Below are 15,067 nucleotides of genomic sequence, written 5' to 3' on the forward strand. Positions count from 1 at the left end.
CTCCATATAATGGACTTCAATGGGAACCAAACGGTTCAAGGTCCAAAATACACTTTCAGTGCAAACTGCAAACTTGTTCAAAGGGCTTTAAACGATTCCAGACGATGAATAATGGTCTTATCAAGTGAAACAATTGCTCATTTAAAAAATAAATAACGTTTAAGTTTTATAAGCACAAATGCTCGCCTTGCTCTGTTTTGTGATGCGCGTTCGTGACTCTCCTGTTCGAACTCGTTCATCAAAATGAACAAATCTTTTTCCGAGTCATGACTCGAGTCAAGGGCCCTTATTCATCGTCTGGTGTCGTTTAAAGCCCTTTGAAGCTGCACTGAAACTGTCTTTTGGACCTTGAACCGTTTGGTTCCCATGTGAAGTCCTTTAACTTTTAGGTGGCAAAATATTTTTTATTACACTGCGCAATACATTACAAAAGTAATAGCCTAATAACCGGATGAAGAAGGGTCGGCCTCCACAGAACATAAAATATAATTTTTATTTTATTTTTCGTGTTCGCATTTTTGGGAGAAAAAAAAACCAATGTTACAGACGTGACAGTTCTCCATTACGACCATGACCGCTCTGAAAGTGCCTTTAAAACTTTCACAGAAATCGTAAAGAGAAACCACAAAGCCTTTCTTTAAAGTGAATTTCGTTTGTTATTTATTGTATCTTAATTTCGATCAAAGTTTCATCAACCAATTGGCTGGTTTCCGCGCATTGTTTAGAGCAGAATAAGGTGGATAATTTAAAGCCCTTCTCTTTTTTACTCGTATGTGTGACAGCTAATTGTCTCACAGTGTGGTTGAAGGAGTAGTTCACTTTAAAAAAACTTTTGCTGATAATTTTTTCTCCATATAATGCACTTCAATGGGAACCAAACGATTCAAGGTCCAAATGAGAGTTTCAGTGCAAACTGCAAACTGTTGAAAGGGCTTTAAACGATTCCAGACGATGAATAAGGGTCTTATCAAGCGAAACAATCGCTCATTAAAAAAAATATATATATTTTAAGTTTTATAAGCTCAAATGGTTGCCTTGCTCTGTTCTTTGACGCACGTTTGTGACTCTCCTGTTCGAAATCGTTCATCAAAATGAACGAATCTTTTTCTAAATCATTTGGTTAATTTCTCAAATACGTGTCATTTTGGAGAAAAATTGTATTCGTTTGTACAGTAACTGGAAAAAGCCCTAGTGAAAGCCCTTCATTCTGCGTAGTTACTACCTTTTTGCTGTGTAGGGCAGAATATTTCATGTATAATTATTTACTGATGTGGCAAGTAGCCGTGTGATAATATACATCCAGCCGTTTGTTATCTCAGAATAAACCCCTTCAGTGTGAAGCAAGACCTGACCCTGATCACCCTGTGGATGTTATTCTGCGATAACAACTGGCTACATTTACATGATCCCTTACTTAACTAATGAACTTATTGTAAAGTGTTACCAAAACAGCTGTAAACTAGTTCAGAAAGGCGCACACAAAGCTAGTAGTTTGGTTGATGAGACCAACAGTCTGAAAGTAGATTGTAATCATTCACTGGAAACTTGCTCACGCTTCGCTGGTTGAGGACGACGCCACCATTCGTCTGTACACTGATAACATCTAACGGACACAGAGAGAGCATAAATACATAAGCAAACAGAGAAAAATGAGAAATAAAGGGATAACAATGTAAAAGTCCCCCTGTAGTCAATAACTGTATCCCTTAACTCATCTTTGATCACCAAAATGACATTTAAATGTTTTATCCTCGCCTCGTTTAGTATGCGCGGTTCTATGCCCCGCCTCCACTCACTCACTGAGAGATCCACTGGTTGTCGATCACACGTTGATCTGATTAGTTACAAGGTAGTTTGTGACGTCAGAAACACCAGCGATTTCACACCGTGTGTTTGAGACTGTCTCCATGTGTTGTAACCCGTTGTCCTGTTGTCTGCAGGTGCTGGGTGTTCGGGGCTTTCGCACTGCTGTGTCTTCTCTGTCTGACGTGGTCGTTTGGCCTGCTTTTCTTGAACGACTCTTCGGTCATCATGGCGTACCTCTTCACGATCTTCAACACCTTACAGGGGATGTTCATCTTCATCTTCCACTGTCTTCTGCAGAAGAAGGTAAACCATGGACGCCAATGGAAAGCTTCATCATACACCTCATTCTTCATCACTGAATGTGTTAAATATTGATTCATAATGACATTTCCTGGCTGAGATGTTTATTTGTCGGTTTAAGTTAAACTAGGCTTCTTTGAGCATATGCTACTTTAAATAAAAAATAATCAAGGTTGTCTTTTTAAAGGCTTGTTTTAAGAGGTTATTTCCTCTATGCATTAAACAATATATATATATATATATATATATATATATATATATATATATATATATATAGTTATAACAGTTAAAGTCAACATATAAAGTGTTGAAATCAAGTTTTATTTCAGGCATGTTTGCGAATGAAACGTCTTTCAGTGTATTAAAAATTCAATAATGAATGGTACAAAAAGTCACTCCAGTTTAAAGCGTTACACAATGAAAGAAGATTTAGAGACAGAATTGCCTTATGATTATCATATTCATTTATTATGAATCATAACAGATTTATTATTTATATTATACTTTTATTACACTACATGTGAGTGGTTATAACAAGCTTTCAATTAAAAAATTAAACAAGTATATACAAATGCTTATCCTTTCACACCATACACATGCAAAAAAGCATTTTTTTTTTCTTTTTCAGTTTGCCATGTACTGTACCTGAGATACACTGAGCAAAATTATGAATGCAACACTTTTTTTTTTGGCCCACGTTTTTCATGAGCTGAACTCAAAGATCGAAGACTTTTCTATGCACACAAAAGGCCTATTTCTTTGAAATATTTTTCACAAATCTGTCTAAATCTGTGTAAGTGAGCACTTCTCCTTTAGGCCGTGTGTTCACCAAAGCGTTTTAGCCGGCTGTAAACGCCTAGCTGTGGCGCTTGAGAGCGTTTTTTTTCCGTTGAGACGTTTCGTTGCTATGATGCAGAATATCCACAGCTCGGTTTACTAGTAGCTGATTTCACAGATAATTTGTTTCATACTAAAAAAATATTTTTCATCCATGTTGTTCGTATAACTCTGCTGGTTGATGTCATTGAACAGAAAGAATGTTTTGAGAGTTGATTGGTGTGGTTTAGTCCCGCCCCTCCTCTGCTTTGATTGGACACTGCTTTGATTACACAACCAGTAAAAAATGCTGGGCGCCTCGTTACGCTCATGGCACTTAAAAAACGCGGCGCTCCCATTAAAAACAATTGAAAACATACGCCAGGCACGTGGAAAACCGCTTTGGCGGACACACGGTTATTGTGGACAGCCTAAAGGCCAATTTATACTTCTGCGTCGAGGGTACACCGTAGTGTACGGCGTTGGCTACGCACGTAGGCGACGCCGTTGTGAGCATTTATAGTTCTGCGTTCAGGTCTTGGTTGCTCTGCAGTACTGCTCCGAAACTAGTTGCTAGTTGGCGGCAGAGAGTTTTAATGTTCCACTGTGTTTAGATTCCTCGCGGCTAGGTTACTACGAGTGAAAGAGAGCTGATCATGTTGGAATTGGAGCTTATTGAGGTGGAAAAACAGTTCACTTTAGTGAAATTACTAAAACTGAAAGGCAGAAATGAGAGAAGACTTCGGAGGAGATGAAACTTGTAGAAATCATAGACAGTGGTGGAAATGCGTGAGAAGGTACGTGCGGAAATGCGTAGGAGGAAATGCGATGCTACCAAGCCAACCAATCACCGATCTTGCGGTCCGCGTCGTCGCGACGTGTAGTTACATTTTTGAGGAGGTGCGCGTCAGGCGACGGCGAAAGGGTACGCGGTATGGGACGCGTCTGTGCGTATGCTACGCCGTACCTACTGCGCGCACCCTACGCAGAAGTATAAATTGGCCTTAAGGCACACCTGTGCAATAATCATGCTGTCTAATCAGCATCTTGATATGCCACACCTGTTAGGTGGATTATCTCGGCAAAGGACAAGTGCTCACTAACACAGATTTACACTGATTTGTGAAAAATATTTGAGAGAAATAAGCCTTTTGTGTACATAGAAAAAGTCAGCTCAAGAAAAATGGGGGCCAAAAACAAAAGTGTTGCATTTATAATTTTGCTCAGTGTATATCCAGAATAATCAGGATAAAATTGAATCAGAATCAAAATCAAATGGTGAAGTTAGTGTCAGCATCTTAGAGTTAGTAGAGTTAGTATTAGAGCCCGACTGATAAAGGATTTTGAAGCCCGATGCCGATACAAATATTTGTTGGCTTTAAAATCCGATGTATCGGCCGATATTATTAGTATTTTTTTTTATTTTGAAAACGCGCAACAAAATATTAACAGATTTCCCTAACATTAGTTATTTGTAGTTAATTTTGAGTTTTAACTAAAATATTATGATAATGCATAACTGGTTCTCTCTGCCCGACTCTGGCTGGATCAGCAGGATGTGGTGCGTTATACACGAGTGTTGCCAGCAGGGACGGTGTAGAGTGCCCTCTGGTGGACAAACTATCCAACTCCAACACTCATGACATGGTTGAAGCGTGATTCGTCCGTTTTTATTTTTATTTTTGAAATATGCATTTATCGGCCATTATAACTCCCGATACCGATATTTTAGAAAATCTGGTCTGGCTCTAGTTAGTATCCAGCGCTAAACACATCATTCCAGATATTAAAATAAAATCATCAACATTCTCATGTCAGTCAGAAACAAAGAAATGAAACAGGTGTGAAATTTAACACTAGTAAATAAAGTGAGGTTAAATACACAGTGTATTTGTATTATTTAACACATTTAATTATTGCAGGTGTGTATACTTGCCTTTTTAATATGTTTTAAGGAATATATTGAATCTTGTTTTTGTGCTAGTTAGACAAGTGAAGAACATCTGTTGCAGAAATCAGCATCTGTCTGTATTTAAACAGCATGTATGGCGTATTTCCCTACGAGAGGATTTAAGTGTTGAACTCTAGCTTTGAATCTGTGCATGCTGTATGCACACTAAAGCTAAGATAAATGTTAAATCTCACACAGGGCAAAAGTATGAATGTTTGAAGAACATATTTTATGCCAACCCCATGCTGATGAGTGATATTTGGCTGATTCTCCAGTCGTCAGTGTGTGTCAGTGGCAGCGAAGGTGTGCTTGGAGTCGGGTGTTATATTTGTCATGAACAAAATGCTTTTATTTTTATTTCATCTTTGTTTTCATAGTAACTTTAAACCTGTAGCTGCCACATAAATCGCTTAACCAAGTGTAGTGTTTTGTTGTTGTCTCGTGTTTGTGATGCTGATATTGTGATGTGTTGTCACAGGTGCGTAAAGAGTACAGCAAGTGTGTGCGTCAGTCTCAGTGCTGTAGCGCTCTCCCGTCTGAAGGAGCTCACGCTGCGAGCAAGCCCTCGGGCTCCAGGTCCAGCGCTCGATACTCCTCTGCCACACAGGTACACCTGCTTCTGCATTCACGCTTTTATCCAAAGAGACTTACACTGCACTTCAAGCACACATTACATTCTTATCAGTTCTTGCGTTTCCCGGGAATCGAACCCATGACCTATGCGGTGCAAGTTCCAGCGCTCTACTGTTTGAGCTCCAGGACAGACAGGGATGTGAAAATGTGCTTATTTAAACCACATTTAAGGGTTTCTTACGCTCGTCTGGTTACAGGAAATGTACACTGCTGTTCAAAAGTTTGGGATCGGGAAGATTGTTATGTTTTTTAAAAACATCTCCTCACCGAGGCTGCATTTTTTATATCAAAAATACAGAAAAAAATTAGCCTAGAAATCTAGACGCACCCTAGCGGCAGCAAAAATGATTTTGCAGCAAAGTGTGGTCTAGCAACTCTCCGTAGACGTTTGAGCTGGAAAAACTCAACTCTGGTAGGGCCAATCACATCGTGTATAGAGTCGGCGGGCGGGCTTAACAAAGTGACGACAGAGTTGCGACGATCAGAGCAAGCTCGGACATATTCGGGTTTAAGTCGTTCGTCCTCGGATGCGGCCGGCGCCGCACGCGCTGTTACAAAAAAGCTTTTGCTTGACGATCAACTTGTCATTTTGTCGTCGAGGACAAAGGCTTTATTCCGTGTCAACGCGCGCTCTGATCGGTTGTGGTGCACAGACCTCTCCCGAATCATCTCCACCACTCCGCACTAAGCACCACTACTCCGCCTCCGTTTCCCTCGTAAGCTGATATTAGTATTTAAACATTCTCTATGATGTTATTTTTTTTAATGACACACTACTGTCTCTTTCTCTCTCATACACACAAACACACACTGACATACTGTCTCTTTCTCTCTCACACACATGTAGTCTAGTTATAAACTCTTTAGACATTTAATGATTAGTGTTTTATTTTTAAAGTTTGTGGGTCGTGTAAAAAATAAAAAAATCCCTTATTTTGGGGATGGATTCCGGGAAATCTCCCTTATTTTCAATGTTCAATGTTGACAGCTATGGATTGGATAGGGTAAAAGTTTAATATATCAACTTGCTCCGCTGAGTACGTCACCTTCGTTGCTCTGATTGGTTTTAGCACTATCCAATTGCGTGCAGAGAGAATTTGAAACACAACTGTTTATCCCGCCCCTCGGATTGAGCCCCGTCAATGAAGAGTTTCCAGACCTAACATCTTGATGTAGGTCTGGCATGCCAGGCTAGAAAAAAATGATATTGTTTGTATAAATATTATTCCAATGTTAGTCAACCGGTTTCTATGTGAATATCTAGTAAAGTGTGATTTATTCCTGTGGTCAAATCTGAATTTTCAGCATCATTACACATGTCTTCAGTCACATGATACAAAAAAAATTGATACCAAACTTTTGAACGGTAGCGTTTAATGTTACAGAAGCTTCTATTTCAGATAAACGCTGTTCTTTTGAACGTTCATTCATCACAGAATCCTCAAAAAAAAAAATTATCCAACTTTTTTCAACATTGATAATAATCATAAATGTTAACTTTCTTGATCATCAGATCCTCATATTAGAGTTATAAATTAGAGTAAGGATCATGTGACTGAAGACTGGAGTAATGATGCTGGAATTCAGCTTTGATCACAGGAATAAATTACACTTTACTAGATATTCACATACAACAGATGATTAACATTATAATAATATTTCACATATTACTGTTTTTTTTTTTTTTTTTAATCAAATAAATGCAGCTTGGGTGAGCAGATGAGACCAATTTTGTTTTGTTTTTTTGTGCGTCACAAACAACTGACAGTCATAACCTTAATATAATTTGTATTTACACTAACAGCATTATAACTCTATATGATTAACACACTTTTCTCAGTTTGTTTTCGAACATTTCAGTGAGTTGTAAGCAGAAGTTTTTCCCCGACCGGATCAGTGATCAGTCCACATTTAACATTATTGAAAACAATCCGCTCGATTCAATCTTATTTCTTCTGTTCCAAAGAATGAGTAACTATGTTTTTAGGAAGTTTTTATGAAAAAGCAAATAAAAATACTCTGATAAAGTACACACATTTTACACACTATGTATAAAACCTTAATTAAGCAATTTAATAATCCGGTATAACAGAGTTCACACCTGTGTGATATTACGCTGTACCCACATTGCACCAGCGATTGGGAAATGGAGGCGCATCTTCTGGTAAGACACGGGAATTCACTCGGCACGACTTCACTCGGCAAGACATTATGGGTATTCTGCAGCTGTTGAGGGTACACTCGTCATTGCACTGCATTGTGGGATTGAATGAGTGCAATCGATAACATCCACTATGGTTTGGACACCACTGCAGATGGCTGTCCCTCAAATAGTGCTTTATTTAAGGGTTTAGTGTGTGATTTAAGAGCAGGAATATTATCTGTATTAAACACTGAACGTGTGTGTGTGTGTATCACCACAGAGCCGCATCAGGAGGATGTGGAACGACACCGTGAGGAAACAGTCCGAGTCTTCCTTCATCTCCGGAGATATCAACAGCACTTCCACACTAAACCAAGGTGTGGAACACACACTAGTACATATACTCACACTACTGTACAAATACACACACTACTGTACATATACACACACTACTGTACATATACACACACTACTTGCCTTTCTGCATGTTCACTGCAAGTCTGATGTTATGAGAAAGCTGTTCTTGTATCTCACCATAGGGTTTGGCTTATGTAATTATCCTCAATTTACTTAATTATTAAGGAAATTGAGGATGTACATACAGACTGCTGAAGTGAGGATGTTAGCTGATGCAATATAAAAATTGCTGATATATATGAAAACAGATAAAATAGTTTTATACATATCCACTTTGAGAACATCGCATTTATTTAAAATCTAAATCCATTATATCTTTTCATAAGTTATTACGTTAAAATGCATTATACAATTTTTCTTCCTAAATGTTTTAACAACGAATAGATAGAAACCAGACAGTTTCTGGTCCCATTGACGTCCATAGTAGGAAACAATGGAAGTCAATGGGGCCAGAAACTGTCTGGTTACTGATATCAGGAAATCGGCTGAATGGATTCGAAAACAGTAAAACTCAACAGTTTAACTCTGAGGGAGTGGTAAAATGAGCCTATTTCCAAAAAAAGTGGAGTATCCCTTGAAGCATTTTAGTCAGTAAAAACAGCGGGACCAAAACACTTAACATGAAAATCACTGTTAAAATGGCCTTAATGTGCTAAACCAGTGTTGTTATAAGATCAAAGTCAATTTATTAATGATGTATACTGTACAAGCGAGCAGGTGAGCCAAGAAGATGAATGCAACGTTTTCTTTATAATGGTTTTCTATGAAGACTTAACAAGCAATGTTGTGTAAATTCTGTGTTGTTCTGCATGCACTGGGGTTGTCAAATCTACCAGTACAATTCTCTTTCTTTTTCTACAGCATTTCTTTCTGCTTTAAATCAGTATGTTTACTGTGTAACTGTACTCAATCTGCTTCCAAACGCTCTCGTTCCTGTTTGTTTTCAGCGCTCTCGGGTTTCTCTTTACAGCCAATCACAATCATAGCCGTGAGCAATGGCCAATCAGAGGTGCTCGTCTGTAAGCTAGTTAGAGTCCGCTAAAAACCCATCGGGAATCCTTTTATTATAACCAACAAACGTGTATAAACACGATGTAAGTAAGAGATTAATTGTACCATGGGAACATATGAGAAACTTCAGTGATGAGCAATGGACGAGACAAAGCTTTTTTGTGCTTAATTGAACAGTTTTTGCTCTGGTACTGAAACTGGGACTAAGAACCACAAAGTTTGACTGACTTCTGGCACTTTATTTTACAGTGCTGTTCCCCATGTACAAACTATGCCCTTATTATAGTAATTACAATAACTGGGTAATAACTATGTACTAACCCCTAACCATAACCCATGTTACCTTTTATTCCCAGTGCTTCCTTTGGGAGTTAAATGTGCTGTAAAATAAAGTGAACTGAAATGTTGGTACCGTGACAACCCTAGTTTGCAGCAATTATAAGGTATAGATTGAATGTGGACTTTAATATCTTGCCCAGTTATAAATGTGTGGTGGTCAGTGGAGGAAAGCCTGGTTATGGGTGTGACTTCTCTTGCAAACTATGAATAGTACAATGTGTGGCTTTAAATGCTTAATTTGATGCTATTGTTTGATTTTCATTGCATTGGGACGGGTGCAGATCAAGTGAGGCTCTAGTGGGACCAGACGACTCTCATTGTGCAAATAGTCACTTGGTTATTTTTCCGACTCACATTTTAGAAAGGATTTAGGCTCTGCCTAGTGTTGCTGATGAAAGGATGATGTCCAGCTCTTGACACAGCATCAGTGGTGACTGAGCGAGAGCTCAAGTGTGTGTTTGAGTCATTCTCATGCTCTGCTATGATGCAGGACGAGCTCGGCTTCTCCAGTCGTCTTTGCTGCTCTCAGAGTGTACTCTCGCTACTAAAATGCGTTTTGGTGGATCGGATCACAAGCAGACGAGAGACTTTCACCACTTTCACACTTTTGTCCACTTTCGCACACTTCTGTCCTGATTTCTTCAAGGGGAGGGTTTATGTTTGACTAAAAGTAGTGTTTTTTCACATCTTTCGATGTAATGAACAAAATAAGCTCGTGCAATTTACACATGGAGACGAACGGAGATGACAGAAAAACACACAGAGCTTCAGCTTTAGTTTCTGCTGTGATAGTCTCAAGACCAGCCGAACGGAGTTTTGAGTTTGATTTTGATATTGTGTTTGATACATTTTTCATCTTTAAACCAATCTTGGGTCGCCAGTCGGCACTTAAACCCTGTCTGGCTATCGCTCTTCTCATAATGTTACCCATTAGATCAGTAGACGGAGAGAAGATGGTCTTTAGTGGCTGTTTGAACACATTCGGTCACATGAGCGTTTACAGTACGAAAGCAATCCGGTCTAATGTATTTTCTACTCCCTCTGGTGGAAAGTGGACAAGCTCAAAGCCTCTTAAACCCCGTTTACGGCTGTGTTTAGTGTCGTCCACTCGTGATCTGCTCAACCGAAACGCAGACTAACACCGGGTGCCTTGCCTAGTCTCCAGAACCTATGTTCCTGTAGCTCATCCCAGTGGATGCTCACACTGGTGTTGAGGAGAGATGCTGAGAGATACATGATTGTAAAGTGCTTTGAGTGTACAGTAGTACATATGAAAGTGCATTATAAATGCCTCATTCACTCAGACAAGTATAATCTAAAAATATTCCTCTGTAATTTGGCACAGTGAACGGTTGCATGCTGTAAACAGAGACATTTTTAACACCAGTAAAGTCAAACATATCAGCTCTAGTGAATAATGGAGATATTACTGTCCAAGTACAGCATTTGGTTCTTTTCACATGTCTGAAATATGAGAGCTGCCAACAGTTTGCTCTTCTGATGCACTCTCCCATCGCCTCATGTAATTCTGTTTTCTTCTGCTCTGTTTTCCTCAAGCTCTCTTCTTCTTATCTCACACTCCTCTCTTTATCTATTCAACAGGAATGACGGGCAACTATCTGCTAACTAACCCTCTCCTCAGGCCTCACGACACTAACAGCCGCTATAACAACCTTCTGGCGGAAACCCTGGTGTGCAGCGCCGCGTCTCCTGCAGGTCCTGGTCCGAGCAGCACTCACTGTAACACACGCTGGGTCGGCTCGGGACACTCACTGTAACACACGCTGGGTCCTCTCGGGACAATCACTGTAACACACGCTGGGTCCTCTCGGGACAATCACTGTAACACACGCTGGGTCCTCTCGGGACAATCACTGTAACACACACTGGGTCCGCTCGGGACACTCACTGTAACACACGCTGGGTCCTCTCGGGACACTCACTGTAACACACGCTGGGTCCTCTCAGGACACTGTAACACACGCTGGGTCCTCTCAGGACACTGTAACACACGCTGGGTCCTCTCAGGACACTGTAACACACACTGGGTCCGCTCGGGACACTCACTGTAACACACGCTGGGTCCTCTCGGGACACTCACTGTAACACACGCTGGGTCCTCTCGGGACACTCACTGTAACACACGCTGGGTCCTCTCGGGACAATCACTGTAACACACGCTGGGTCCTCTCGGGACACTCACTGTAACACACGCTGGGTCCTCTCGGGACACTCACTGTAACACACGCTGGGTCCTCTCGGGACAATCACTGTAACACACACTGGGTCCGCTCGGGACACTCACTGTAACACACGCTGGGTCCTCTCGGGACACTCACTATAACACACGCTGGGTCCTCTCAGGACACTGTAACACACGCTGGGTCCTCTCAGGACACTCACTGTAACACACGCTGGGTCCTCTCAGGACACTGTAACACACGCTGGGTCCGCTCGGAACACTCACTGTAACACACGCTGGGTCCTCTCGAGACACTCACTGTAACACACGCTGGGTCCTCTCGGGACACTCACTGTAACACACGCTGGGTCCTCTCGGGACACTCACTGTAACACACGCTGGGTCCTCTCGGGACACTCACTGTAACACACGCTGGGTCCTCTCGGGACACTCACTGTAACACACGCTGGGTCCTCTCGGGACACTCACTGTAACACACACTGGGTCCTCTCGGGACACTCACTGTAACACACGCTGGGTCCTCTCGGGACACTCACTGTAACACACGCTGGGTCCTCTCAGGACACTGTAACACACGCTGGGTCCTCTCGGGACACTCACTGTAACACACGCTGGGTCCTCTCGGGACACTCACTGTAACACACGCTGGGTCCTCTCGGGACACTCACTGTAACACACGCTGGGTCCTCTCGGGACACTCACTGTAACACACGCTGGGTCCGCTCGGGACACTCACTGTAACACACGCTGGGTCCTCTCGGGACACTCACTGTAACACACGCTGGGTCCTCTCGGGACACTCACTGTAACACACGCTGGGTCCTCTCGGGACACTCACTGTAACACACACTGGGTCCTCTCGGGACACTCACTGTAACACACGCTGGGTCCTCTCGGGACACTCACTGTAACACACACTGGGTCCTCTCGGGACACTCACTGTAACACACGCTGGGTCCTCTCGGGACACTCACTGTAACACACGCTGGGTCCTCTCAGGACACTGTAACACACGCTGGGTCCTCTCAGGACACTGTAACACACGCTGGGTCCTCTCGGGACACTCACTGTAACACACGCTGGGTCCGCTCGGGACACTCACTGTAACACACGCTGGGTCCTCTCGGGACACTCACTGTAACACACGCTGGGTCCTCTCAGGACACTGTAACACACGCTGGGTCCTCTCGGGACACTCACTGTAACACACGCTGGGTCCTCTCGGGACAATCACTGTAACACACACTGGGTCCTCTCGGGACACTTACTGTAACACACACTGGGTCCGCTCGGGACACTCACTGTAACACACGCTGGGTCCTCTCGGGACACTCACTGTAACACACGCTGGGTCCTCTCGGGACACTCACTGTAACACACGCTGGGTCCTCTCGGGACACTCACTGTAACACACGCTGGGTCCTCTCAGGACACTGTAACACACGCTGGGTCCTCTCGGGACACTCACTGTAACACACGCTGGGTCCTCTCGGGACAATCACTGTAACACACACTGGGTCCGCTCGGGACACTCACTGTAACACACGCTGGGTCCTCTCGGGACACTCACTATAACACACGCTGGGTCCTCTCGGGACACTCACTGTAACACACGCTGGGTCCTCTCGGGACACTGTAACACACGCTGGGTCCTCTCAGGACACTCACTGTAACACACGCTGGGTCCTCTCAGGACACTGTAACACACGCTGGGTCCTCTCGGGACACTCACTGTAACACACGCTGGGTCCTCTCAGGACACTCACTGTAACACACGCTGGGTCCTCTCAGGACACTGTAACACACGCTGGGTCCTCTCGGGACACTCACTGTAACACACGCTGGGTCCTCTCAGGACACTGTAACACACGCTGGGTCCTCTCAGGACACTCACTGTAACACACGCTGGGTCCTCTCAGGACACTGTAACACACGCTGGGTCCTCTCAGGACACTGTAACACACGCTGGGTCCTCTCGGGACACTCACTGTAACACACGCTGGCTCCTCTCGGGACACTCACTGTAACACACGCTGGGTCCTCTCGGGACACTCACTGTAACACACGCTGGGTCCTCTCGGGACACTCACTGTAACACACGCTGGGTCCTCTCGGGACACTCACTGTAACACACGCTGGGTCCTCTCAGGACACTGTAACACACGCTGGGTCCTCTCGGGACACTCACTGTAACACACGCTGGGTCCTCTCGGGACACTCACTGTAACACACGCTGGGTCCTCTCGGGACACTCACTGTAACACACGCTGGGTCCTCTCGGGACACTCACTGTAACACACGCTGGGTCCTCTCGGGACACTCACTGTAACACACGCTGGGTCCTCTCAGGACACTGTAACACACGCTGGGTCCTCTCGGGACACTCACTGTAACACAGGCTGGGTCCTCTCAGGACACTGTAACACACGCTGGATCCTCTCAGGACACTGTAACACACGCTGGGTCCTCTCGGGACACTCACTGTAACACATGCTGGGTCCTCTCGGGACACTCACTGTAACACACGCTGGGTCCTCTCGGGACACTCACTGTAACACACGCTGGGTCCTCTCGGGACACTCACTGTAACACACGCTGGGTCCTCTCGGGACACTCACTGTAACACACGCTGGGTCCTCTCGGGACAATCACTGTAACACACGCTGGGTCCTCTCGGGACACTCACTGTAACACACGCTGGGTCCTCTCGGGACACTCACTGTAACACACGCTGGGTCCTCTCAGGACACTGTAACACACGCTGGGTCCTCTCGGGACACTCACTGTAACACACGCTGGGTCCTCTCGGGACAATCACTGTAACACACGCTGGGTCCTCTCAGGACACTGTAACACACGCTGGGTCCTCTCAGGACACTCACTGTAACACACGCTGGGTCCTCTCAGGACACTGTAACACACGCTGGGTCCTCTCGGGACACTCACTGTAACACACGCTGGGTCCTCTCAGGACACTGTAACACACGCTGGGTCCTCTCAGGACACTGTAACACACGTTGGGTCCTCTCGGGACACTCACTGTAACACACGCTGGGTCCTCTCGGGACACTCACTGTAACACACGCTGGGTCCTCTCGGGACACTCACTGTAACACACGCTGGGTCCTCTCGGGACACTCACTGTAACACACGCTGGGTCCTCTCAGGACACTGTAACACACGCTGGGTCCTCTCAGGACACTGTAACACACGCTGGGTCCTCTCAGGACACTGTAACACACGCTGGGTCCTCTCGGGACACTCACTGTAACACACGCTGGGTCCTCTCGGGACACTCACTGTAACACACGCTGGGTCCTCTCGGGACAATCACTGTAACACACACTGGGTCCGCTCTGGACACTCACTGTAACACACGCTGGGTCCTCTCGGGACACTCACTGTAACACACGCTGGGTCCTCTCGGGACACTGTAACACACGCTGGG

The 15,067-nt window shown here is 44.1% G+C and overlaps 1 protein-coding gene across 7 annotated transcripts in view; it reads left to right on the forward strand.

Annotated features, from left to right (window-relative positions):
* adgrl2b.1 (adhesion G protein-coupled receptor L2b, tandem duplicate 1) overlaps positions 1 to 15,067 on the forward strand; it is a 162,994-nt gene that overhangs the window by 128,683 nt on the left and 19,244 nt on the right. For 5 of the 7 annotated variants that reach the window (XM_089130905.1, XM_089130899.1, XM_089130901.1 and 2 more), the window contains 4 exons: positions 1,941 to 2,109; positions 5,352 to 5,480; positions 7,930 to 8,026; positions 11,019 to 11,132. In XM_089130905.1, coding sequence (XP_088987031.1) covers positions 1,941 to 2,109; positions 5,352 to 5,480; positions 7,930 to 8,026; positions 11,019 to 11,132 — 509 coding nt within the window. The remainder of the gene's footprint in view (positions 1 to 1,940; positions 2,110 to 5,351; positions 5,481 to 7,929; positions 8,027 to 11,018; positions 11,133 to 15,067) is intronic. The other 2 variants (XM_089130903.1, XM_089130904.1) reach the window with 1 other exon arrangement.

The sequence above is a fragment of the Pimephales promelas genome, chromosome 5 (assembly GCF_988280905.1).
Source record: "Pimephales promelas chromosome 5, fPimPro1.hap1.1, whole genome shotgun sequence".
Classification (NCBI taxonomy): Eukaryota; Metazoa; Chordata; class Actinopteri; order Cypriniformes; family Leuciscidae; genus Pimephales; species Pimephales promelas.